At 38.8% G+C, this 26240-nt stretch overlaps 1 protein-coding gene across 1 annotated transcript in view; it reads left to right on the top strand.

Annotated features, from left to right (window-relative positions):
- Window positions 1-235: 235 nt before the first annotated feature.
- Window positions 236-26240, top strand: part of LOC308512487 (cytosolic beta-glucosidase) — a gene marked incomplete at its 5' end in the record, with an annotated part of 92606 nt that continues 66601 nt past the window's right edge. The window contains 4 exons of the mRNA XM_081082218.1: window positions 236-299; window positions 12078-12305; window positions 22125-22921; window positions 23654-23777. Of these exons, the coding sequence (XP_080938344.1) occupies window positions 236-299; window positions 12078-12305; window positions 22125-22921; window positions 23654-23777 (1213 nt within the window). The remainder of the gene's footprint in view (window positions 300-12077; window positions 12306-22124; window positions 22922-23653; window positions 23778-26240) is intronic.

Raw genomic sequence — 26240 nt, 5'->3', positions numbered from 1 at the left:
GGCCAACGCCCGCCATGTTCTACACACGCCCCCTGGTGGTCAGCACACGTCATAGCGATCAGTTGTTCGGTTGTTTGGTTGTTCCGCCGTTTGATCTATTTGCATATTAGCCTTTTATTATATAGGGCTAGACATGATTTACTTTATGCAGAGGACTGAGGTATATTTAGGCCTGCATCCTCTCAAAGGACATTATCATAGTAAAAGTAATAGGGACAAGACCCTTTTTGTAACGATGGCTTCTAAATCAGGAAGCCTGAGGCCCCATGGACCAAGTCAGACAAGATTCATCACCACAGGCAAGATTGCATGTATTTTTAGTGAGATACATGAGTACACATATATTTCCTACATGTGTACTCATATCAATTGCATGCTGCAGAGAGAAGAAGAAAAGAGAAAATGGTCCCTTGTTGTGGAAGTGTAATGAGTGTCGTTGCATTGAGTTGAGAAGAGGAGAAAACGGACACTTATTACGCGCATACCATCTGCCATGCACCCCACTAGGCACTTTTGCTGTGGCTCAGATGGTGCTTTCCAGAACCCCATGAAGTTGATATTTACATACAGACAAGTTAGGTAAGAGGCAGAGATAGGACTGAACTCACCTCTGCTCAGCTCTGTGGCCTGTGTTCTTCCCACAATGCTTTGCAGCCTTGGAAGTCTTCAATAGTTAGGTTTGTAACTAATACCAATATTTTACAATTTTGTGAGAATACCTTCTATGTCATAGAATTCAGAGACATTTTCATTTTCTTCCAAAATTACAAAAAAAACAAAATATAGGACCTTATCATTTCTTGCCAAAAATATTGAAATAATCTGCCAACTGGTCTTTGTGCCCCTAGTGCCTTCTTTCTGCCACTTACCTCCAACATTGCCACTGAGTGACAGGTTTGCTTCTGCCTTTATTGGGTTCACTGTGACAACTCTTGCTTGTCTTTCAACACTTGCCTTAGAATGTTTCCTCTTGGTTAAGTTTGTCTGACAGAAGTAACTCTTGAATGCTTGCTTCTTGATTCACCCATAGTATTTTTGTACAATCTTCATAAAACTCATCTTGATGTGGTATACGATTTATTTGTCTAATATTAACTACATTGTAAGGTCCTCAAAGGAAAGAGGATATGCAATTATTATTTGTACAATATATAAATGTGGACTAAAACATTAATTCACAAAGAAAGATTTCATTTAGTCTGAGACTCACCTAAGTTGTCAACAACAGACTTCATAGAGTTTATGTTTTGGTGTCAATCAGGGTAGGACTGGTGTATCACATTTTGATATTCACAGTAATTAGCTATGTGATATCTGATCTTGGAAAGTTAATCTTTTTGAGTCTTAGTTTCCTTTTGTTCTTATTAGTAATAATAGTAGGACATCTTCTTAGCGTTATTGTAAGGGAAAGAATGAGGTGGTTGATATAAGTTGTTGGTGTAGAACTGACAGAGAGCTAAGACTCAAAAATTGTGCTTATTATAAACAATGAAATGTATCATAAAGATAGATAAAATAAGTTATATTTTATGTGTATAGTATAGAAATAAAACTAATATTCATCTAGTCACCATATTTCTAGAACCCTTCTCTAATATTTCCTCCTTAATCCTCTTCCCAAATGTATGAATTTTGCATTTATCAATTCCTTGCTTTTTGTTATGATTTTAGCACATGAGAATGCACAGCTAAAATGTTTTATTTAATTTTACATGTTTTGAACATGGTATAAGTGGGAATATATTGTGTGTAGTTTTTGCAACTTGTTTTTCCCTTTCAATAATTTATTTGGGAGATGTATCCATGTTGATCTGTGTAGATGTTGTTCATTCATTCTTGCTCCTGTATAGTCTTCCAGTATATGACTATGCTCTAGTTTATTTATACTTTCACTGATTCATTGTCCTGACAAAGGAAATTGGCAGTTACCAACATGTATTTTGTTGTTGTTGCATCACGAATATATATATATATCTCCTGGTCTACATTGTAGAAACAGGGTATATGGTGGTACATGAGTCACTGGGTTTTGATATATGTGTTCTTTCAACTTTACTAGCTATTTCCATAATGTTCTCCTTCCAATGGTGTATAAACATTCCTGCTATGCAATAATCTCTCTAATGCTTCATATTGCCCAACTTTTAAATGTATGCCAACTGTGTGGGTGTAGAATGGTATCTCATAGTGGTTTTCATTTGCAGTTCCCAGTTTTTTAATGATATCTTACATTTTTAAAAATGTTTGCTAGCCATGTGTTTCTCCTTCTGTGAAGGAACTATTTGCTTCTTTGGGCCATTTTTCTATAGTGTTGTTGGTCTTTAAATCAAAATATCCAAATATAATTGTGGATTTGTGTATTATTTTGTAAGGGAAAGAATGAGGTGGTTCATGTGTTTTGAATGTCTTTTATTAGGTGTATAAACACTTAAAATTGTAATCTTCTTGTCCTGGCCGGGTAGCTCAGTTGGTTAGAGTGTCATCCCAATACACCAAGGTTTCAGGTGCTGTCTCTGGTCAGAGCACATACAAGAATCAACCAATGATTACATAAATAAGTAGAACAACAAATTGATTTCTCTCTCCCTCTCTCTCTCTCCCCCTTCTCCCACCCCCTTTCACTCTCTGTGCTTACCTCCTTCTTATTCTCTAAATTCAATAAATAATTTTTTAAAAAAATCTTTATTGTTGAAAGTATGAGCCCCTTTCCCCCCATTGACCCCTTCTAGCCCCCCGTCCCCACCCCAAGCCTTCACCACCTTACTGTCTGTGTCCATGGGTTAAGAATATATCATACAAGTACTTTGGTTGATCTCTTTCCACCCCCACCCCACTTCCCTCTGAGATTCCACAGTCTGTTCCATGCTTCTATGTCTCTGGATCTATTTTATCCAACATTTTATTACTAGTATGTTCATTCGATCCCACATACGAATGAGATCATGTGATACTTGTCTTTGCCTTATTTCACTTAGCATGAATTCAGAAAAATGACTTCAAAAAATGTAATCCTCTTGATAAATTGATGCCTTTAATATCTTATCACTGACTAGATGCCCGGTGCATGAATTCGTGCATGGGTGGGGTCCCTCGGGGTGGCCTGTGGGGATCGGACTGAAACTGGCAGTCCAACGCCACCTGCTGCTCCTACCTACTGTTCCCGCTCATCCTGGCCCCACTGCACCTGCTGTGGCTTGCACCCAGTAAGTCCCTATCAGGACAGCCTTGCACCACTGCAGTGGCACTCACGAGTCGTGAGCCCTGTGTCTGGTGCCCATCCCAAGGGGGGTGGGGAGGGGGCCAGGATGCCATCAGCCCTCTGGGTGGGTCGTGGGATGCGCTTGCCAGCTCAGGATCTGGATCCCTCCCACTGACATTTGCGCTGGTTGTCCGGACCCACCTGGCGGCTGCTTCTATATCATTACTTCCTTGTGGAGCGTCTAGGAAGGGGAAGCGGCCCCAAAGTGCCTGAGGCCACTTCCAGGAGTCCAGTGGCACTGTCAGGATCATGCTGGTGGCACCGGTCCTTTGGTACCTGGCCAGTTCTCTGGAGATTGGACCTGCAGGACTACTGATGGAGTGAGTGGCTGCTGCTGGGCTGGTAGGCTGCCTGGAAGGGTAGGTCAGTTGAGTGGCGCTCCCGCTGTTGGAGAACACTGACCACCAGGGGGCAGCTCCTGCATTGAATGTCTGCCTCCTGGTGCTCAGTGTGCGTCATAGCGACTGGTCCACCGGTTGTTCAGTGGTTAGGTTTTCGGTCGGTCCTGCCTACCGCTCCCACTCATCCTGGCCCAGCTGGGCCTGTCCCAGTCCTGATTGGGAGAGGCTCACACCACCACAGCAGCGCTTACCAGCCACAGGAACTGCATCTGGCTCCCATCCCAAGAGGGTTGGGGGAGTCCGGGACTCGATCCCCGCAGGCCACCTGTTGGAAGCCAATCCACCCTGGCTGCTTGAGGCAGTCCCTGCAGGGATGTTTCAAGGGACCTGGCATATATGGCATATTGTTCTTAATATGTTTGCTCCCCTCTTAACAGCTATGTGTTTTAAACAGGACCACCTCCCTGAGAAAGGTTGTTTCCCCAGAGGGGTGGTTGGTCGCTTTGATCTTTGCTTGGAGTGACCTCCTTCAGTTACTTCCTTGTAGCTTAGTGGAACAATAGAGTAACCTTTGAATGGAGATGGGAAGCCCCCTGGCCTTTTGTATAGAATGGATAGGATTGGGACGAAATAGTATAAATACAGATGCTAGATGACAATAAAGAGAGGAACCTGGCTATGATGATCACCTGAACACTGCCTCCGTGTCATTCATTCTTCGCCGACTCCATCCACACCTTTGGGAACCCCTGGACCTGCTGGGGCTGGACCCCAGCAGCCACCCCAAGGGACCCCACCTGTGCAAGAATTCTTGCACTGGGCCTCTAGAATATAGATAATATTCTTGCTCAGAAATCTACACTTGTATCAACAGAACTACTATAGTTTTTTTTTATTAGTGTTAGCATGGTACATGTTTTTCAAACTCACTTTTAACCTTTTGTCTTTATTTTTGAAGTGAGTTTCTTGTATGTAGCATATGGCTGAGTTTAGTTTTTTTATTCAATCTGATGATCTCTTTGAATTGGGTTGTATAGACTCATTTACATTTAATGAAATTATTGGTCAAACTTCAAGTGGTATTATACCACTTCATGTGTAATCAAAGACATTGTTTTAACACTATGTTACTAGCCTGTGATATAATTAAAGACTCTTATAACAGCATACTTCCACTTCTCCTCTCTTGGCCTTGTGCTACTGCTGCCATGCATTTTATACTTACTAGTTCATATATTATCAATGCTATTCTACATTATTATTAGTTTTCTTTAAATAATAAATTATCTATTAAAGAGATTTAAATAATAAATATTTTACATATTTACCCCTGTAGTTACCATTTCTGGTGCTCTTCTTTGTGTAGATCCATATTCCCATCTGGTATCTCTGCCTGAGGACTTTTTAAAATTTATTATGGGAAGGTTTGCAGGTGAGGAGTTCTTTGAGCTTTTGTATGTCTGGAAAAGTATTTAGCCTTTACTTTTGAAACATATTTTTACCAGGGTTAGACTAATTGGACAGATTTTCCCCTTTCATTATGTTAAGGATGTTACTCCACTGTTTCCATGCTTGCATTTTTTTTTTTTTTGACAACAAATCTACTGTATTTTGATTTTTGTTCCTCTAGACATTATGTCCTTTCCCTCTGGTTATTTTTCTCTTCATGACCAGTTTTGAGCAAGTTTGATTATGGTGTGCTTTGGCACATTTTTCTTCATTTGTTTTGTGCTTGGGGCTCATTGATTTTGGAGTTATGGGTTTGTAGTTTTCATCTTCCAACATTTTTTTTTCTGTGTCCTTCCTTTCTTTTCCTTTGGATATTAAAATTACATGCATATTAAGCTGATTGAAGGTGTCCCATGAGTCACTGATCCTCTATTATATTGAGTTTTTTTTTATACTGTTTCATTTTCAAAAGTTTCTATTGCTGTCTTCAAATGTACTAATCTTTTCTTCTGTGATGTTTAATCTACCATTAATTCCATCTGGCACATTTTCCTCTTAGATATTGTAGTTTTATCTCTTGCAGTTCCATTTTGATTTTTTTTTTATTTAAAAAGTCTTCCATTTATCTACTTACTTTTGTATTTATGAGTGAGATTGGCTTATAGCTTTTTTTTTTGGTAGGGCCATTTTTTTTTTTTTTAATTTTAGAATCAAGGACATTCTAACCACATAAAATGAGTTGAGATACTTTTTGATTTGTATTTTTTTATTTTCTGAACTATTTGGCAAGGGTTCTATTTACTAGAACTCAGTTGTACTGGTAGAACCAATTGGCATGGCATTTTGTTGTGGAACATATAAACTACTGATTAATTTTTAAATAGTTTAAAAAGATCTTTCAAGTGTTTTACTTTTAGTTGAGCCAATTTTGATGTTTTAATATCTAGAATTTATCATTTCCATATAATTTTTCACATTTGTTTTTAAAAGTTTTAGAAACAATACACTCTTCTATCAGTATAATTGCTGTAGTTTCTGTAGCTATGTTTTCCTTTGCATTACTAATACTTTAAAATTTTATTTCTCATTTTAAAATTTTATTTTGTAGGGTTTATTATATTTTGTTAGACTTGTTTTTTTTTTTTTTTTTTTTTTAAAAAAACCACTACTATTTTTTTTTTTTTAGTTTTTTTTTTTTTTTTTTTTTTTTGAGATTTATAGACATGAGTTTTATTCCTTCTAGTTCCTTTATAGGTATTGAAATACTTCTTGGTACGCTATTTGCCGGGGTCCAACCCCAGCGGGTCCAGGGGTCCCCAGAGGTGTGTACGGAGTCGGTGAAGAAGGAATGACACAGAGACAGCATTCAGTTGATCAGCAGCCTAGCCAGGATCTCTAGCCAAGTTCTGGTCAGGATCTCCAGTGAAGTTCTGGTTAGGATCTCCAGCCAGGTTCTGTGTCCATGTTGTCTTGCTAGGTTCTCCAGCCAGGTTCTCCAGGTTGTCCAGCCAGGTTCAGTCACCAGGTTCTAGTCAGGTTCTTTTGTCAATTTCTGTAGTCAGGTTCAGTCCAGGATCTTTTGCTATGTTCTCTCCAGCGAAGTTCTGTCTCTAGAAAACGTTCTGTGTAGGTTCTGTGCCAATTTCTGTCTCTCTCCGTTCTGTCTTCTTACATCTGTATTTATACCAGTTGATTCCAATCCTATCAATCTCTATTTCAAAGGTTAGGGCATTTCTTATCTCCATTCCAGGGAGTAAAGATTATGTAGCTTAAGCATGATTGTTCGTAGTTAAAGTGATTAATTACCCACCTGGCACTTAGTTAAGAGGTTTTATTTCCTCCCTAACTTCAGGGGAAAATCCCTACCTGGGGAAACAACCTTTCTCAGAGACCTTGGTTAAAACACATAGTGCCTAGAAGGTGAGCAAACATATTAAGAACAGTATGCCATATATGCCAGGTCCCTTGAAACAGCAAGCATGGACCAGCTCCCGGCAAATTCCCCCTTTTTTATTTTTTAAAAGCGGGCATTAAAAAGAAAAAAAAAAACACCCAAATGCTCTCTTGTATCCATTTTAAGAATAGGATTGGTGCTTTCCGCTATTACCTGAGGCCTGATCTATCACCCCAGAGAGGGCTTGCCAATCCTGCACTTTTCTGGGGTGGAAAGGCTGCAGTGGGGTTAAGAATAAGGCTCCTTGGGCCTACCTTCTCCCATGCCTCTACATTTACCTTTCGGGCACCTTTCCTTCCTCAGAAAAGCATGGACGTATTTCTTGTATAAAATGTTCCATCTGACTGGGAGTAACCTTAATTCCTCTGCTAGCAAGCATATGTGTTAAAAGATCAATACAGAGTCTTATTTCTTTAGACTCAGTATGGCACATCTTCTTAATCTAAAGATCAATACAAAGTCTTCTTTCTTTGGACTCAGTATGACACATCTTCTCAATCTAAGAATCAATACAAAGTCTTCTTTCTTTGGACTCAGTATGGCACATCTTCTCAATCTAAGTTCTGTACTATCCACCTTCTTACCCTACTTATCCTCTATAGGGGGGGTCTGAAGTACCCTGGTGGAGTCCTATCCGTCCCGAATGTGGGGGTTCTAATGGGGGGGGGGCTTACCTAGGGGAATCCTGTTCCAGGGGTTCCCAAAGGTGTGGACGGAGTCGGCGAAGACTATCCACCCTCTTCCTATGGTGGAGTCCTATCCATCCCGAGAGTGGGGCTTACCTAGGGGTCCCTGTTCGGGTGCCAGATGCTGGGGTCCAACCCCAGCAGGTCCAGGGTTCCCCAAAGGTGTGGACAGAGTCGGCGAAGAAGGAATGACACGGAGACAGCATTCAGTTGATCAACAGCCTAGCCAGGATCTCCAGCCAAGTTCTGGTCTCGATCTCCAGAGAGGTTCTGCTTAGGATCTCCAGCCAGGTTCTGTGTCCATGGTCTCTTGCTAGATTCTCCAGCCAGGTTCTCCAGGTTCTCCAGCCAGGTTCTGTCCAGGTTCTCCAGCCAGGTTCAGTCACCAGGTTCTAGTCAGGTTCTCTTGCCAATTTCTGTAGTTAGGTTCAGTCCAGGATCTTTTGCCATGTTCTCTCGCTAGGTTCTGTCTCTAGGTTCTGAAGCCAGTTTCTGTCCAGGATCTTTTGCCATGTTCTCTCCAGCGAAGTTCTTCTGTCTCTAGAGAACATTCTGTGTAGGTTCTGTGCCAATTTCTGTCTCTCTCTCTGTCTCTACTACTATTTGTTTTTGATTATCATCTCTATCCTGGTTTGTTTTCTATTTTATTATTTCTGATCTTATCTTATGTTTCTCCTACTTATGTCACCTTCCGTTCTCCTTTTTCTCCTTTTTCTCCTCCTCCATTTCTTCTTCCTCTTCCTCTTTGTTCTTTATATCTTTAAAGTGAGATACTCGGCTCACTAACTCTGAGGCTTGCTTCTGGTCTAATATGCGCATTAAAGCTTTCTCTCTAAATATTTTAAACTAGATCCCACAATATCTTAATACTTATTTTTTGCTAGTTAGTTTTTTATGGTTTCTGGTGACAACTATAATGCCTTCTTTAAGTTGTTCAGATGTACCTTTCCAGATAGCTGAACTTTTTGGGATTTCTAATGTTCTTCAGACATTACTAGTAAACTCTTGCACAGTGTATTAGAGATTGTCATAGTCATTTATCCAACACTTTGAAATTTATGGAGTCCTTATTTATGGATCAATTTGTGCTCAACTTTCATAATGGTTTTATCTGCTTGAGAAGAATGGAGTGTATTCTTCAGTAGTGGTGTTCGTTATGGCGCAGTGTCATCTATATCCATTAGATCAAGCTCGTTCATATATGTCATACTTATTCTCTCTTTCTCAGTTACTGAGAGAGGTTTTGGCATCAAGGTTATTCTAGCCACATCAAATGAGTTGAGGAACTCTTCCTTTTTATTTTCTGGAATGATTTGTGCAAGAATAACATTTTATTTTGTTTTTTTTACTAGTAATGTTTGGTAAAACTCATATGTTGAATAAAATCTCCCACGATGAGGTGGGTTTGTCAATGTTGCTTTTCAGTTTTGTCACTTTTTGCTTCAGATATTTTGAAACTAGATTCTAGATGCATGCACATTAAAACAGTGTTGTAATTATGTAGGGACTGCATTATCTTCATGAATGCTTTATTCCTTGCAGTCCATAGCTGTTTTTTGGTGGGCAGGGATATCTTTTATTCATGTTCTGATTCCCAATTTATATATATTTTATAGAAATATAGGTGAATTTGTAAACAGCATGTCACTGAAGTAAAATTTTTAAAAAATCTAGTATGACTATATTTCTCTTTTATCTGAGGACTTTAGATCATTGACTTGCATTCTCATAAGTGATCATTTATACCTTGTCCTACCAACTTATTTTATGTTTTTATTTTTCTTACCATTTATATGTGTGTGTGTGTTTTTTTCTTATTCTCTTGTTCTTTTTTTAATATATTTTTCCCCCCATCTGGTATAATAGTTAAGAATGTGGGATCTGGAAATCAAATGTCACCACTAGCCTAATTTTATAATCCCCAGGCATGTTGCTATATGTTTGTCTCACATGTATATGTTAAAAATACATGGATTGTCATGTATTTTTAAATATACAAAACATGATAAACATATCATATATTTATACTCTTTGAAATGACAGAGTGAAATCTGTTATCTTAGAGCAATTTTGGGTTTGTGGAAAAATAGAGCAGATGGTCGAGCAGTGGTTCTCAACCTTCCTAATGCCTGGACCCTTTAATACAGTTCCTCATGTTGTGGTAACCCTGTTTTATTGTTACAAATTGAGCATAATTAAAGCATAGTGATTAATCACAAAAACAATATGTAATTATATATGTGTTTTCAGATGGTCTTAGGCAACCGTTGTGAAAGGGTCGTTCGACCCCCAAAGGGGTCACGACCCACAGGTTGAAAACCGCTGGTTTAGAGCATTACCATATAACCCATTGTCCAAGTTACTCCACCATTAACCTCTTGCATTAGTGTGGGACATTTGTTGCAACTGATGAAGAAATATTCATACATTATTAACTAAGTTCACATTTATGGTTTTGACAAAGGTCTAATGATATGTATTCATCATTACAGTATTACACAGAATAGTTTCTTTGCCCTGAAAACATCTCTACTCCACTTATTCACCCCTGTATACATTCTTTTGAAATATATATATATATATATATATATATATATATATATATATATACATACATACATATATATCTTGACTTTAGAGAGAGAGGAAGGGAAAGGGATAGAGACATAGAAACATCTGTAATGAGAATCATGGACTAGCTGCCTCCTGAATACCCCCTACTGGGAATTGAGCCTGCAACCTGGGTATGTGCTCTGAAGGGGAATGGAACCATGACTTCCCAGTTCATAAGTCTATGAATTGGCTGGGCATTCTTTTGAATCTTGATTTTTTTTGCCCTTCTGTTGTTCTTGAACATTATAATTTTCAGGGTAGCTTAGTCCATCTGATCTGCTATAACAAAATAGCACAGACTAGGTGGCTAATAAACAACAACCATTTATTTCTCACAGTTCTGCATGCTGGAAGTTCAAAGTCAGATTGCCATCATGGCTGAGGGCCTTCTCTCACAGATAGACTTGTATCCTCAAATGGCAGAGGGAGCTCTGGAGCTCTGTGGCCTCTTTTGTAAAAGCACTAATGCTATCCCTGAGGGTTCTACTCTCATGACCTAATGACCTCCCAAAGACCTACCTCTTAATTGATCACATCAGGCATTGGGATTTCAACACACAAATTTTGGGTGGGAGGAGAACACTCAGACCATAGCAGGAGGTTATTATCTATTCTCTGATTCATCTATTTTCAGTGTTGATTAGTGTTTCCTCTCCACCTTAAATTAATTATCTGTCCTGCTGTTGATAGGGTGTAAGTTGTTTCCAGGATTTTGCTATAATAGACGATACTGCCTCAATATATTATAGATTCCTTGCCTCATATAATCTCTCTGTGAAAGTATATGAGTGTGTCTGCAGGGTGTCCACTTTGAAGGGGAATTAGGGAGTCATGGGATTTTTTAAAAGAATTAATTCTTTATACTATAAAATGTATTCTAACTACCTCTTTAAACAGAATTTCTATATGAACCTAATGAATCTAACCTAATTTTTACTTTCTGTTCCTCTAATGTGCAACATTCTCTTACCTCTGAGTTTAGTCAAATCCTAACTCTCCTTTTCTCTAACTTCCAGCCATCCCCACCTTGATAATACAGCATTTCTTTCATGCTTCAATCTTAAGTCATTTCTGTGAGAGACTTCTGACTTGATCCCACATCTGGATAAAGGCCACTCCCTGGTTACCTGGTGGAGGCCTTCGGGTTGACTATTTCCCACTTGCCTATAGCTAAATTCCCCAAGGTCAGGAAGCAATCAGAGTTCACCCCCCTGTCCCCTGTGCTCAGCACAGTGCCTGACACAGAACGTTGTATGCATGAGTGAATGTATGGCACTAGGGTTATCTCAGCAACTTACCTACAAATCACTGACTGTGTCATCACAAGCTCAATTGTTAAATAACAGGAGAATAGGCTTCAAGTGTAGAGGACCAAAGATAAGACCTCAGGACTTGGTCATGGACATCAAGGACAGGGCGTGTCAGGTGTCAGGCATGGCCAAGGGAAATGTTCATAAGGAGATGTTTTCAACTCAGACATTTTGAGCGAGCACCTGCCTGACTTGACCAGCCAGGAGATCCTCAGATAATGAACCATGAAATCCTGCTATGTGGCAGCACTATGCAATAATTTTTCATTTGCCACCAGTCCGCTTCAGGGATCAAGGACAGCAGAACACATAACCGGCTCGCGCATGTTATTGTAAAAGCATATTTTAAAGTTACAAATATGGTACATTGAGTTAATGAGGTATGTTCTTGTGGCGACAAATATTTACATTCCACATATGCCCGTGGATGTCAAGAGTGTAAGTGTTTCATTTTCTTTTTCTCAGGAGGCTGGGATGCAGATGGAAAAGGCCCTAGTGTCTGGGACACATTCACCCATCAGGGAGGAGACAGAGTTTTCAAGAACCAGACTGGCGATGTAGCTTGTGGCAGCTACACTCTGTGGGAGGAAGATTTGAAATGTATCAAACAGCTTGGATTGACTCATTACCGCTTCTCTCTTTCCTGGTCACGTCTGTTACCTGATGGGACGACAGGTTTCATCAACCAGAAAGGCAAGTGTTTCTTAAAAATAGAAGGTTGCAGCTTTAATTCAAGGTTATTGCTGCAGCCTGGCATAATTAATCCAGTATGCTATTCTGCCGTGTAGCTTGGAAATTGCAAGTTTTGGGAGTGATTATGGGATACATTTTTTGAAATGGGCTTGCATTAGCTTTCTCAATAATATTCTGGATTCCCTTAACTGCAGATCTTTGTTGGGAGGGGGTAAAGAATAGATGGGCAGGAAGAGGGTTGGAATAAGTGCTTTATCTACATAAGGTCTTATTGGAGTGTTAACTTGAAGGTGAATTTTCAGGAGTTGTGTATACATTGGTTTCAGTTGTATTGCATGGGGATGAGCTAGGGAAAGCCCTGGAAAACTCAAGGTGATTCTGAGCATTTTATAGAAGCTGAATTCATGGAGCTAATGAATTAGCACAGAGGCTAGCACCAAGGCATCTGGAATCTATGTACCAGGGTTAAGACCTAGATACGTCACTTCCTATCTATGTAAGCATTGCTTGGGCATCTCTTGGTGCCTCCATTTCCCTACAAGTAGAAAGGGATACTACAGTTGTTCCTACTTCAAGAGTTGTTGGAAAATTCAATAAAATAATCTTTGTAGTCCTTACACTTGCTGGTATATCATAGAATCATTCGATAAGTGTTAGCTATTTTTGTATTATGCCCTGTAATTCAAAGGATGGTGCCCTATTTGAGAGACTGTTATTTATGAGGCATTTATCATACATTTTTTGTGAAAGGTAAACTTATCACAGTTTACAGAGGTACACACCCAAATCCAGATATTTTGCAAATGATCGGTCTGGAAATTAAATCTAAGGTCTTCTTACCTCCTTCCACACAACAGGGCTGGCAAACGATGACCTGAGGGCCAAATTTGGCCTGCCACCTATTCTTGTCAATAAAGTATCACAACAAAGTCATGCCCAATCATTACATGTTGTCTATGGCTGTTTTCCCACCACAGTGGCAGAATCGAGCATCTGGGGCTGAAGCATTTAGGCTACGGGCCTAAAATGTTTACTATCTGGTTCTTTACATGAAAGTTTGTGACCCCTGCACTACAACCTAATGGCCTCTAATAAAGAACCTTTGATGCTACTTTGTCTTAGAAAAGATTTTACACTATTCCTAGTGTTGGAGGGAAGTGAGGCAAGGGAGGTGCCTAAGTTGCAAAATTTAAGGAGTCATTTAAGATAGGCAATTGCAGGCACCTGAGGGAAGGACCTGCTTGCCTCAGCACACTTCCAGCCTTCACTGATAGTAAGGGGTTCTGTGTGAGCGAGTGATCTGATTCCATACATAGTAAGAACAACATCTGATAACAATTTCTAGATAGCTGTGTGCACTTGCAATGCTCATTTTATGTCAGGTGGAATCTCTACCTTATGACATGGAACCACAGCTCATAGACTCACATGTCACCTAGGGCCTTAGAGTAGCCTCTACTCAATGGGAAAAACATAAGATTAGCAGATTCATTGCTTGATTCTAAAGACATTAGCCCTATGACTAACTGCTGCTGGTTGAATGTCTTCTTTCTGACATCACTAGCAAGTTTTATTTTTTATTTTGAACAAAAGTTAATTTTGTTCTTCAGTTTTAAAATGAACTCATACTTTCCTACCTTCTTAATCCATCACCTGTAGCTTCTCTGTTCTCTGGCACTATCATATCCCCCAGATCTAAAAACTAAGAGTTATCTTTGAATCTTCTCTTTGCATCTAGTTGGTTGTCAAATGTGACCCATGCTACTTATGTCTCTTTGACTTCTCCCCTCCTAGCCATCTTCTCTGCCTCTGCCCTACTTTAGGTGTTTATCATTCTCAAGAAGGACTTTTTGATATATCCTTGACAAGTCTATCTACCTTCACTCTCTTTCTTTGTCTTTTAATTTTTTTTTATACAAAATGCTACCACAACAATTTTTCTAAAGCTTGGCCCAAGTCATTTGGTTTACATCATCCCTGCTAAAAACAAAGCAACCTAAACATATATTTAGTCACCCCAAGCCTCAATGTACAGTCTATGCTCCTTCACATATCAGTCTGGGTTTTATTTGACTTAGTCTTAACGTATCCCTGACTCATGACAAGCTGCAATTCCCCCATGTGTATGACCCATAATTCCCTGAGCTTGCACCCCACAGCTTGTTCAATATACTACATAATTTTCCACCTTTGTCAGAATTTTCTTAGGTTCTTCCTTTTGCCTGAAATTGTCTTTTCCTAACTCCCAGTTATACCCCCTGAATGTCTACCATCCTGTTAAGACCAACACAAATGTTTCCTCTTTTTAAAAATCTTCCCCTATTCCTAGACAAAAGAAATATTGTTTTCTATTTTCATAGAACTTTGTAAAACTCTTAGGGTATTTCTCACATTCTTCTCTCTTAGTGTTATCATATCCCCTGTTAGACTGTGAACACATGAGTTGAATTCAATTCAACAATCATGTATTAATTGTCTGTGTGTCAGTTGTGCTTGGTACTCATAACGAAGATATGACAATCCCTTGAATTGCTTATGGTATAATGGGAGATAACTCTGTCTTGTTCATCCTGTGACCTAGTTCAGTGCCTTTCCAGGGGGAATTCAGTAATGATTTACTGAATTTAATCAAATAAGGTCAATAATAATCATAAAAATCACTGTCAGGGCAGGAAAGGTTGCTTTTAGTGAGATGTACTATGAGACACTCACTGTGCCTATTTTATACCTGCTTTTGTTGATTGAATGCTCCTAATAGTCATATGGGTGAGAGAATTCTCTAACCAGAGGCTATCATGGTAACCTGGTTCTGAGCATAAATCTGCTGAAATGACAGGTTTCATTAGGGCTGATTCAACCCTATCTGATGTCAAAAACCTAGTGTCTTTTCTCAACCCATTTACAACCTCACAGAAGGACTTGTATTATTTGTGCTACAGTTGCCTTGTTGGTAAAATGAAGTAGAAACACTCCATTACCACAATGCTGTACACTATTTTAATCCATGATTCTAGGAGTTTGTAGTTTTCACTGAGCTTCCATTTGGTTGGTAAAAAAAACACACACACACAGAAAACTCAAAAACAGAATGAAAACATAACCCATCAGCTCATACTATAAGTCCATAATTCCTTATCTGAAATTCTAAAATCCAAGTCTCTGAATAATGAATCCTTTTTAGTGAGTTTAGTTCTAAAACTAATTTGGCAGCAAAAGCTGACCTAAATGGATATGAAAAAATCTTTATCATCTCAGTTTCTTCTGCTTGATGAGGATATTTATATATTTTACTGCAGAAATATTAAGGGTTACTGATTCAGACACCACAAGGGGTGTTAAACTTAATATATGGTATTTCCTTTCTACAATCCAATTTTTTTGAGCACATTGAGCCCCAAGATTTTCAAATAAAGGGTGGTGAACACGTACCAATGACAATATATCAAGCTACTTGATACCAACTTCAGGTGGACAGAAGTTCATGGAAAACAGTGTAAGCCAGTAGTTCAAGGGCAGCAGGCAGAAAAGCTGGAGAGGGGTGGTGGTGAGACTGGAGTCTCTGGGGCCATCTGAACAATGAGGGGAAGTCACTCATGCAAATCTCACATGAGCATCATGCACCCCCAGCACGGAGCTTCTTGTGTTTGTCCAGCTTTTGTAAAACCAAAGCTGATTAATATCACAGGCTTCTCCATGAACAAGAGGGCACTGGAGGTCCTTCCAGGAGGCAGAATTTCAATAAGCAGCTGCTCACTCTTGTGCGGTGATCTGTTGAAGCAATTGGAACCATTTTAACTCAGAAAGGCCATGATTTGTTTTTTTTTTCTGTTTAAATATTTTCTCAAGGAGCATGAAAAAAAATTGGAAATCCTGTGTCACTGTTCTTTCCAAGAACCCCCCTTTGTGTGTGTGTATGTGTGTTTGACTCCCTATTTTAAAGCTTGATTAGAAGACATTTGGAAGCTTATAAAATCCTGTGTTGCTAAATTGGAAGAATATTTTACAAAATGGAATTGTTACACAGTCTTTCTCTTTCAAATGTCAAGTATTCAAGGTTTAATAAGAAGGGATTGAGCTGGTAACTGAAATCACATATTTCTGTATTTTGCAACTGTTCAAGTGTATTTTCATATCTGCCACAAGTACGAGTTTCGGGTAATTAGTAAGAGACTCAAGTATTAGAAATAAAAGAAAAAGGAATGCTTATGTAGAATTTCTTGTTCACTTTAGGATTTAAAATATGAGCACACTTAGCAGGGATGTTAACTAAATAAATTAACACCAGAAACTGTTATTGATTTCTTACTCTATGTTGAGCAATGTGGCAGCCCACCTCTCCAAATTTGTCCACCTCCTAGTTCTTAGAAACTGTGAATATATTATTTTACCTGGCATAAGGGACCTTACAGACATGATTAAGGTAAGGGTCTCTTGCTGGGTAAAATCATCCTGGATTACCTGGGTGTTTCCAGTGTAATCACATACATCCTTACAATTGGGAGGCAAGAAGATCAGGAAGAGAGAAGATACATGGACTGGAGCAGAGCTCAGAAAGGAGAGAAGATGTTACTGTCCTGGCTTTGAAGATGGAGGAAGGGGCCATGAGCCAAGGAATGAAGGCAGCCTCTAGATGCCTGGATAGGAAAGGAAATGAATTCTCCTCGAAAGCCTCTAGAACAGCTACAGTCCTGCTGACATCTTGATTTTAGCTCAGAGAGAATCATTTTGGATATCTGATGCGAGGACTGTAAGATAATACATCTGTGTTGTTTTAGGCTACTACTGGGTTTACGGTGATTTGTTACAGCAGCAGTTGGTGACTAATACAGGCAGTGTGCCAAAGGAACCTATGGCAATGAAAGAAATTGATTGTGTGAGCCTGGAGAAGAGTGAACTTAGAGAATTATCATATGTTTGACACATGTAGCCACTCTATCAAAATTAATTCTGCACTAATACATTTATAGCCTAGGAGGATTCCAATTCAATTATAGTTTATACTGAGATATCATTGTTTGCAAATTTCAGCCACACATTTTCCTCAGGGAATTTTCCCAATTTCTTTGTTCTACATAATCCTGCTCCACTCCTGGCCACAGCTGACTGGATGAGGGAAAGAGTTCTTTGTGACATTGGATTTGTGTAACCTCATTGAAGAAGGTCATCTTGATCTGTTGGTTTCTTTTTTCTCAGGGATGTTTGGAATTGAGGAGCAGAGAGGCTGAGTTGGTTGGTGGTGGGCCTTGGCAGATGAGATGGCCATTTTGAAACATGGCAAATTGGATGCATAAAGAAAACTGGCTCTGTGAGAAAGCCAGCCACATAGTTGGTGTATCCAGAAAAGCTGGGATGAGAGAGATCAGAATTTCCTGACACAAAGATTTTTTCAGTTCCCAGCTTTGAGTTCCATTTGCAATCATTTTCTGTTATTTGGTATTTGATATCTCTTGATCATTTCAAAGAATACTCACTGCATCCCAATACCAACCAGTCACCAGCCCCTACTGCCACCTTTATATTTGATTTAATCTGAGTGGGTTGCATTTTTCTTATATCCAAAAGCTCTTTGACTCAAATATGCTTCATATTTTCAATGGTCAAATAAAAATAAATAGTCTTAATTAAGACAGAGACTATGGTAGTAACAATATAAGAAGACCATGAAAGTGTCAATAATTAAAATAACCAATCCTTTTCTAATATCCAGATGCAGAGCAGGGTTCAAGTGACAGCTAAGACTTCAAGATCCCTAGATTGGTATCAGATGATCATTTATAATATGCATTTATGCAGAGAATTGTATCAGTCTGGTAAAACTAAAGAACACCTTGATGGTTTTTCCTATTTTGATACTCACTACACACATGAGGTGGCATTCTTACTATTCCTCTTTACAGATGAAGAAACTTGGGTGTCGAGAGGCCAGGTGCTTTGTCCTTGACCCTTTGACTGAATTGTCTGACTCCAGAGCTCTAATCTTAAAAACCTCCCTCCACTGCATCATGGGAAAGTTTGCAGAAGGTCTAACACCAAATAAAACGTACAGACCAGAAATAAAATGCTTCATTCTAGGATGTTAAGGATTAATTATGAAATCCCTTTGTTGTTCAGCCATGCTGATGTGTGAGAAAAAATTTAAGTAAATTTTTAATCTTCAGTATAACTGAGAATTACCATGTTGTTTTAATTACATTGATTGCTATCATTAATGACTATGCCATATCTAATAATGCTTACAGGATATAAATCATCGATTCCTCCCCAAAAGATAAACAATATCTGAGCCAGATCACCAAAGTAGGTGATTGTTAAGGCTAGAAAAACAGAATCCCTACATTTCTGGTTCTGAAACATCAGTAAATGGGAGAAATGGAATGTCACTGTGGGAACGGTCAGTCTTTGCAGTGAGACAAATGGGTTTAAATGTTGGCTGTGCCATATGACAACATGGGCACTTTAAGTCCAGTTCTCACTCTCTCAGAATCTCAGTTTTCCCTTATGTTTATTAAGGATAAAAATGCCCACCTCTTGGACTTAAGTATGAAAGCAATAAATAAAAATTGATATCTTTATATGCAAAGGCAATGGAAGGAATTGGCTCTGTGAACCTCAACACAACCAATTCCAAGATGATTCCATTATACCAACTTTGAATATCCCATTTTACAAATGATGATGTGTGGGTTTTACAGAGGTCAAGAGTTAGGATGATGGAATGGTCTTTCATTGAGAGAGAAAAGAAAAATTTTATAAATTTTGGTGAGTGTATTAGTTTTTTATTGATGCTGTAACAAACTACCACAAACTTAGCTGTGTACAACAACACACATGTATTACCTTAGAATTCTGTCAATCCAAATTCTGACAGGTCTGGCCAAGCTGCGTACAGGGCTGTGTTTTTTTTTGTTGTTGTTTGTTTTGTTTTGTTTTTTTCTGAAGAATGCAGTCCTGTTCTTGGCTTTTTCAAGTTGTCAGGAGAATTCAGTTTCTTGTGATTGTTGGGCTGAAGTCTTCATTTCCTCGATGGTTGTCAGCTGAGCACCATTTTCAGCTTCCAGGGTCCACCTACATTTCTTGGTTCATGGCTCCCATCTTCCATCTTCAAAGTCAGCAATAATGAGGGGAGCCCATCTCATGTTGTCAGGTTTTCTGTTACCTCTTTCTGACCAACTCTTCTGCCATCCACTCCTACTTCTCAGGACTCCTGTGGTTAGATTGGGCCTACCTGAACAATAGAAAAATCATTCCATTAATCACATCTGCCAAGTCCCTTTTGCTATGTACTAGTAAAGTAACTCATTCACATGTTCCATGGACAACTTGGGGTAGGGTGGAGGTCTTATTCTGACTACCCAGTGATTAATGGCATTCAATGGGTCTTCCAAGTATGGGGTTGTTATCCATGATTCACATTATGTTCCAGTTTGCAAAATAAATGAGCCATTGTTTAAAATACCAACTTTTATAAACAGGCAGACAGCACATGACCTCGCATAATTTGGCTTCTGCTTACCTCTCACCATTCTGATACCTCCTCTGATGAGCTGTATGCTCTCCTCATACTGAACTTTCAGTTTCCAGAAAAATCCATATGCTTCTAAGAGAATAAATATGCAAACGACAATGGCCAGGCCATATTTGAGGATGAAATTCAGATCAACTATGAAGCCCGGGAAGGCAACTGGAGACTCTGCAGCAATCACCCCGGAAAAGTCAGAACTTGGTCAACAACTGCCAGCTTCTCTGTTTGTAGGCTCCCCTGACTTCTGCTTCCAATTCAGAATCAAGCAGAGATAGCCAAATATATTCCCCAAACCAAGTGTTTAAGATGCCCCACATCTGCCCTGTGCCAAAAACCTCTAATCAGCATGTACACAAAGGTCCCCCCTTTATCACTATAAAACTTTCCCTCTTTCCTGACAGCCTTTGAGTCTCTGCCAAAGGCAAGTGCTGATGGCTGACTCTCTCGCTATAGCAAGCTCTGTTCACATTTGGGTTTTTTGTTGTTGTTGTTCGTGTGTGTGTGTGTGTGTGTGTGTGTGTTATTTCCATACTTCCTTTCTTCTTTTGACATTGGCTTTCCCCTTTTCTCTTCTTGGATCACTGTTTTCTTTTTGCCTTCTGGGTAACTTCCATTTATCCTTTGAGTATCAGCTTAGATGTCACTAATGACAATAATAATAATATTAGTAATAATAATAATAATAATAATAATAGTTAGAATGCTGGCTAACCTATTCTAAGCCTTTATCTTATGCCAACAACAATACTAAGCATATTCACGTTTTCAACTCTTTAAACTCACATAGCAATTATTGAACTGGGTTTCTATTATTGTTCACATTTTACAGAAAGGGAAAGATAGTTCAGAAAGATGAAGTCACTTGCCAAGGTCACTGAGATAGTGCAGGAGTTGACATAGAATTTAGGTAGCTTGGCATCATGGTTCCCTTTTTAAACTGTCATGCTACATTGCTTTTAGAACAAATTGTCAAATGCTCTCAGTTTGCGATGGGTATTCTTTATCACTGGCTTAAATAGCATTCTGTACTTGGTCTTTACCTAGTAAGACTGTATTGTAATTGTTTATGAATTTATCTAGAGTCCCTACTAAATTATAAGCTCCCTGAGGACAAGGACAGTGTTTCATCTTACATCTATGTTTAAGTCCGGTGTACATAGCTTCTCTATAAATGTGAATTTAAGAAATGCATAAATTAATGATTGACTGAAGGAAACACATACAAATGTCTATCTTGTTACTTTTTTAAAAAAATTTGAGGATACTGTGTTAAAGGAAAGGGAAAGGGACCCCATTTCTAGGCAAACTTTTAATGTAACACAATTCTAATATGAATTTATAATTATTGTCCAGGAAACAACCTTTCCAAAGCAAGGATAGCTTATCTCTTCTCAGTGTAGGCTACCTTAACTTGAAAAGACTATCTGAGGAGAGGCTGATGATAGTACTTTGTGTGATTTTAGTATAAGCGTAAGGAGGTAGCCTACACTGAGAAGAGATAAGCTATCCTTGCTTTGGAAAGGTTGTTTCCTGGACAATAATTATAAATTCATATTAGAATTGTGTTACATTAAAAGTTTTCCTAGAAAGCCAGAGCCAGGGGTGGTGTGTATTCCTAAGGACTATGACATAATTTTAGAGCAGACACCCCAACCTAGCATTCCTTAAGGTCCTAACTATCCTGTACCCCACATTCTGGGACAGGTGCTGAGCCTTTGTTCATGCACAGTGCGCTTTTCTTTTTAGACTTTTGAGACTAATGGTTCTGGAGAAGCACGAAGGCAGTTACCTGGTTAAATTATTTTACTTTATATTGATTACTATTGAGATTTACTCATTCACTCAAATATTTATTGAATATATCTACCAAATTTCCACTATTATGCCAGGATTTGGGGAATCCAGAGGTAAAATAGACAAAGTTTTTGCTAACAGGGGGTTTGTATTCCAGTGCAGTTAAAAGGCAAATCTTACATATAAAAAATAAACATCTTAAGTCTGCAGCAATAACACAAAGTTATGTGATAGCAACTTGCCCAAATGTATCCCATTCAGAACACACATCTTCCACAATCATGTCACCCCATCACTCTACCACTCCATGATCAGCCAGGCCAGTCTTCCTTGAAATTCTTCTTGGTTCCTCTCAGCCTTTAATTGATTATATGTAGGAAGTAATAAACCTTATTTTGAACAAAAATTATTTAGAAAATATTCCTGATCATCTCTCTCTTAAAAGTTATTGCCAACATACTAAAAATAACTTTTCTTCTTATATATCTTCTTTTTTTCCCTAGGAATTGACTATTACAACAAGATGATTGATGATTTGTTAGCAAATCGGATTACGCCCATAGTGACTCTCTACCACTTTGATTTGCCGCAGACATTAGAAGACCAGGGAGGTTGGTTGTCAGACACAATCATTGAATCTTTTGATGAATATGCCCGGTTTTGCTTCAAGATGTTTGGGGATCGAGTCAAGCAGTGGATCACCATAAATGAGCCTAATCTGTTTGCCCTGCTGGCATATGATTTGGGTGCATTTCCTCCTGGTGTACCTCACCTGGGAACTGGAGGCTATCAGGCAGCTCATAATTTGATTAAGGCCCATGCCAGAGCCTGGCACAGCTATGATTCCTTATTCCGAAAAGAGCAGAAGGGTCTGGTGTCCCTAGCATTGTTCTGTGGCTGGGTGGAACCAGCAGATCCCAACTCAGTGTCTGACCAGGAAGCTGCTAAAAGAGCCTTGGCTTTCCACTTGGATTTCTTTGCGAAACCCATTTTTATTGATGGTGATTATCCAGAAGTTGTCAAGTCCCAGATCGCCTCCATGAGTAAAAAGCAAGGCTATCCATCATCAAGGCTTCCAGAATTTACAGAAGAAGAGAAGAGGATGATCAAAGGCACAGCTGATTTTTTTGCCGTGCAATATTATTCCAGTCGCCTAGTCAAGTACCGGGAGAACGATAAAGGAGAACAAGGTGTTCTCCGGGATGTGGAGATGGACATTTTCCCAGACCCAGCTTGGATAAGTGTGGATTGGGTCTATGTGGTGCCGTGGGGAATACGAAAACTACTGAAATACATTAAGGTAAATGCATATTTGTTTGTGTCCACGAACACCCCAATATGTGAAGATGGGAAGTCAGGCCTACGTATATGTGTATACGAACCTGAAAAAGAATGATTGTAGGCAATAGCATATACACTGTTGGCCTGGAAAGAGAAGATTAGGAAATAAACTGGTGAGGGGTAACTGGCTGATAAAGGGCTTCAAAACCATAGTCAAAGTTAGGACTCACTGCTAAGTCATCTGTGGCCATAGGAATAGCTTGGATAATGTTTTCAGGCTGGCGTCCTGGCTGTAATTATTAAAAGGCATTCTGAGGGTTGAAATAGCTGGCTCCTTTTTGGGTCTCTGTTTTGCTGGATGGCATCCAGGTAGCTGAAATTAAAATGTCAAGTTATCAGTTTTTTGGGCCCCTTCTCTGTGTAGGGGGGATAAAGAGTGTAGCTGTTGGTGGGACCAAAGGGTTAAGGAGCAGTGACAGTCAGCAGATGCTGATGGCAGAAAGATATTTCTGTCTTCCCATTATAACAGGAGTCATTTCACTGTCTTCACGCACATTTGCACAGTTTTGCTTTCCCATTGTTAGTCATAAAAGATCAGTGCGTGGAAAATTAAGTTAATAGGGTCAGTGCAATTTGCTGAAAACTAGTTTGGGGCTGGAGCTTGGAGAAGATAGAGGATAATGCACCTGACTTTATGAGCCATTTTTTTTCTACATCTGTTTGGAATAAAACTTCTGCTCTCTTGTTCCAGGATACGTATAATAACCCTGTAATTTACATCACCGAGAATGGGTTTCCCCAGGGTGACCCCACATCTCTTGATGACACTCAACGCTGGGAGTTTTTCAGACAGACATTTCAAGAACTGTTCAAAGGTACCATTTGAAATGATGAAAGATCAATTGTGCAAACTTATGTGCCTATTTGCATTCAGCAAAGACCAATGATGTTGAAAGCTGAAATTCATGTAAATCAGTGGAAAGCTGTGTAATTAAGAGAGAGGAGAAAAAGTATTTAGGAAAGAGTAGGGTGAGGATTTTGGCCTAGCTTCAACCTCCTAAAATTTAATCAAGTAAAAAGCGACTGTCTTCAGCATTTTGTGACTCCTGGGTGAAGGTGACATGAATAGGAAGAGTGGTGGCAGTTGGGAGAGAACATTAGTTATTACAAAAAGATTAGCATTGACCAACTAGAGCATGCTTATTTGCATATTTTAATATTCTACCTACCAATAAATGAACTGATAGAATTTTTAAAGGAAAAAAGATTAAGCATTTGTGTAATACATTTTAAAGTGGCATGAGACTTCAATCAACATGTTTCATTTAAGTTGTAACTAAGTAGCCCAGTTAGGGACTTTTTTTTGTCCTATAAATTTTGTGATATTTGTTTCTAGACAATATTATTATTCTGGTAACTTCTTTCTCTCATGGAATTCTTTTCATATTTGAAAACAAATGTGAAGTAGTAATCTTTAACTGATAACACACATTTCTAAAACTGTGATCCCACCCCCTTTTAGCTACCATTTGGAACACTATTGCTTTATAAATTTAATTTCTCTTCCCTATAGAGGAATTGTATCATAGCAACAAAATCCAGTGCAGGATGTAACTTTCAATATCTTTTTTTTCTCTTAGAATGTTAGGCATTCCTTCTTTCTCATCATTCTATTTGAAAAGTCCTGTAAGGATTCTTTCAAAAATTAATTAGTAATATACTGGAAGCAGCCAGAAGGAATTTTGGAAAGTAACACAAACTGCTTTCTTTCTAAAACCTAAAATATGTTGACTTGGTCCCTCACTCAGGCCTGGACTTTATTGGCAGAGTGCAATTGGATTCCTACAATTTAACCCAAGCAATCTAATCTATTTGTCTTACACAGAAAACATATTCTTCCTCTAGGTGGGAATTCACATTCTGATCAGAAAGGGGAATGTCTCATTTTTTTCTTCTTCCTACTTTCCCCTGTTAATGGGCCCATTTATACTTAATCCATTGATGTTACCAGCTTCATCCTGAGAGACAAGTAGGCTAGTTACTACCAGGCAGATTTATGGGTGATGCAGGGGCCACAAATGACTTGTCCAAAATTGTTCTGTGTGTTTTTGGGAAAGAGGGAAAAACAGGAATTGGCGGTTTTCATCTCCAGCATAGATGTTTCGTGCTAACCATGTAAGGTCTTTCCATTGCTCTTTAAAATAGTATTGGGTACTTTACACAGTGCCTGAGATCTGATAAAATCTCAGTGGTGAAACCCCAAAATTAAAACAAATGAAGACCAAAAATAATTGAAAATTGAAAGCAAGAGTGGAAAATGTGAGTTGGGTTTCTGAAGGACAGGAGAATGGAATAGGGTTAGGGAACAAACTTCTGTTTTCAACTTGTTGATTTTATATTTTGTTTAAAATGATGGACAAAGTACTGTGCACTCAAAACATTGATAGTTCAGAGCATCTATGTTCTCTGATTTTCAACATTAGATGGTCTATATTCATTGTAATTAACACATAATGCTGTATTTATTTGCTTTTTAAAAATATCACTTTCAAAAAGTACAGAATTCTACATATTGACAGTAAACTCATACATATGTGTATATATTCTGGACTGGGTGTAGTAATAGCTATTTTTCATATATTGTTGCAGTGGACACCATTTATTTCATATGTCACAAAACTCTTTTCTTGTAACTAATCCTCTTTCTTCTATGAAATACCCACCTTCCCCATCCTCAGGCTTACCCATAGGGACAGCCATGTAAGTAGAATAAAATACTGCTCCTTGTCAACAGATAATTGATTGGTCTAGATGTAGGCACATGGCGTGAGCTGGGCGAATCCCATTTCTTCCCTTGGACCAATCAGTTTGCTTGTTTTTTCGCATGAGTTGGTGGGGGATGTAACATTGGAGGCCATTGGTGGCCATGTCCTGCCTCTTCAGTTTATGAGCAATGGGAAGGGCTGCAGATGCCTCAGGGGAAGTGGCCACAGAAAATGAAGAGAAATTCATGATGGCACTTGGGCCTCTAGTTCCAGTGTTTCCTCAACCCAGCTGTGTACACGTTCTTGAGTTACATTACTTTTAATTATGTTCTCTTTCTGCTTCACCTGATTCTGATTGGGTTTCTATCACTTGGAACAAAATGAGTCTTAATTGACTCCATCTCATTTCCTTTTCAAAAGTTATGCGAGGTCACTGCTCCTACTTTACAGATGAGAAAACTGAGTTTCAAAAAGGCTAAGTCATCTGCTCAAGTACACAAAGTTACTAGGTAATTTTTGCTGGAAGAAGGTAGGATATGAGCATTATTAGTAGTAGTACTGCTACTATTTAGG

The sequence above is a fragment of the Myotis nattereri genome (assembly GCF_964212035.1).
Source record: "Myotis nattereri genome assembly, chromosome: 1".
Taxonomy (NCBI): Eukaryota; Metazoa; Chordata; class Mammalia; order Chiroptera; family Vespertilionidae; genus Myotis; species Myotis nattereri.
The sequence above is the reverse complement of the archived record's forward strand: the minus strand, read 5'-3'. Positions and strand labels throughout refer to the sequence as shown.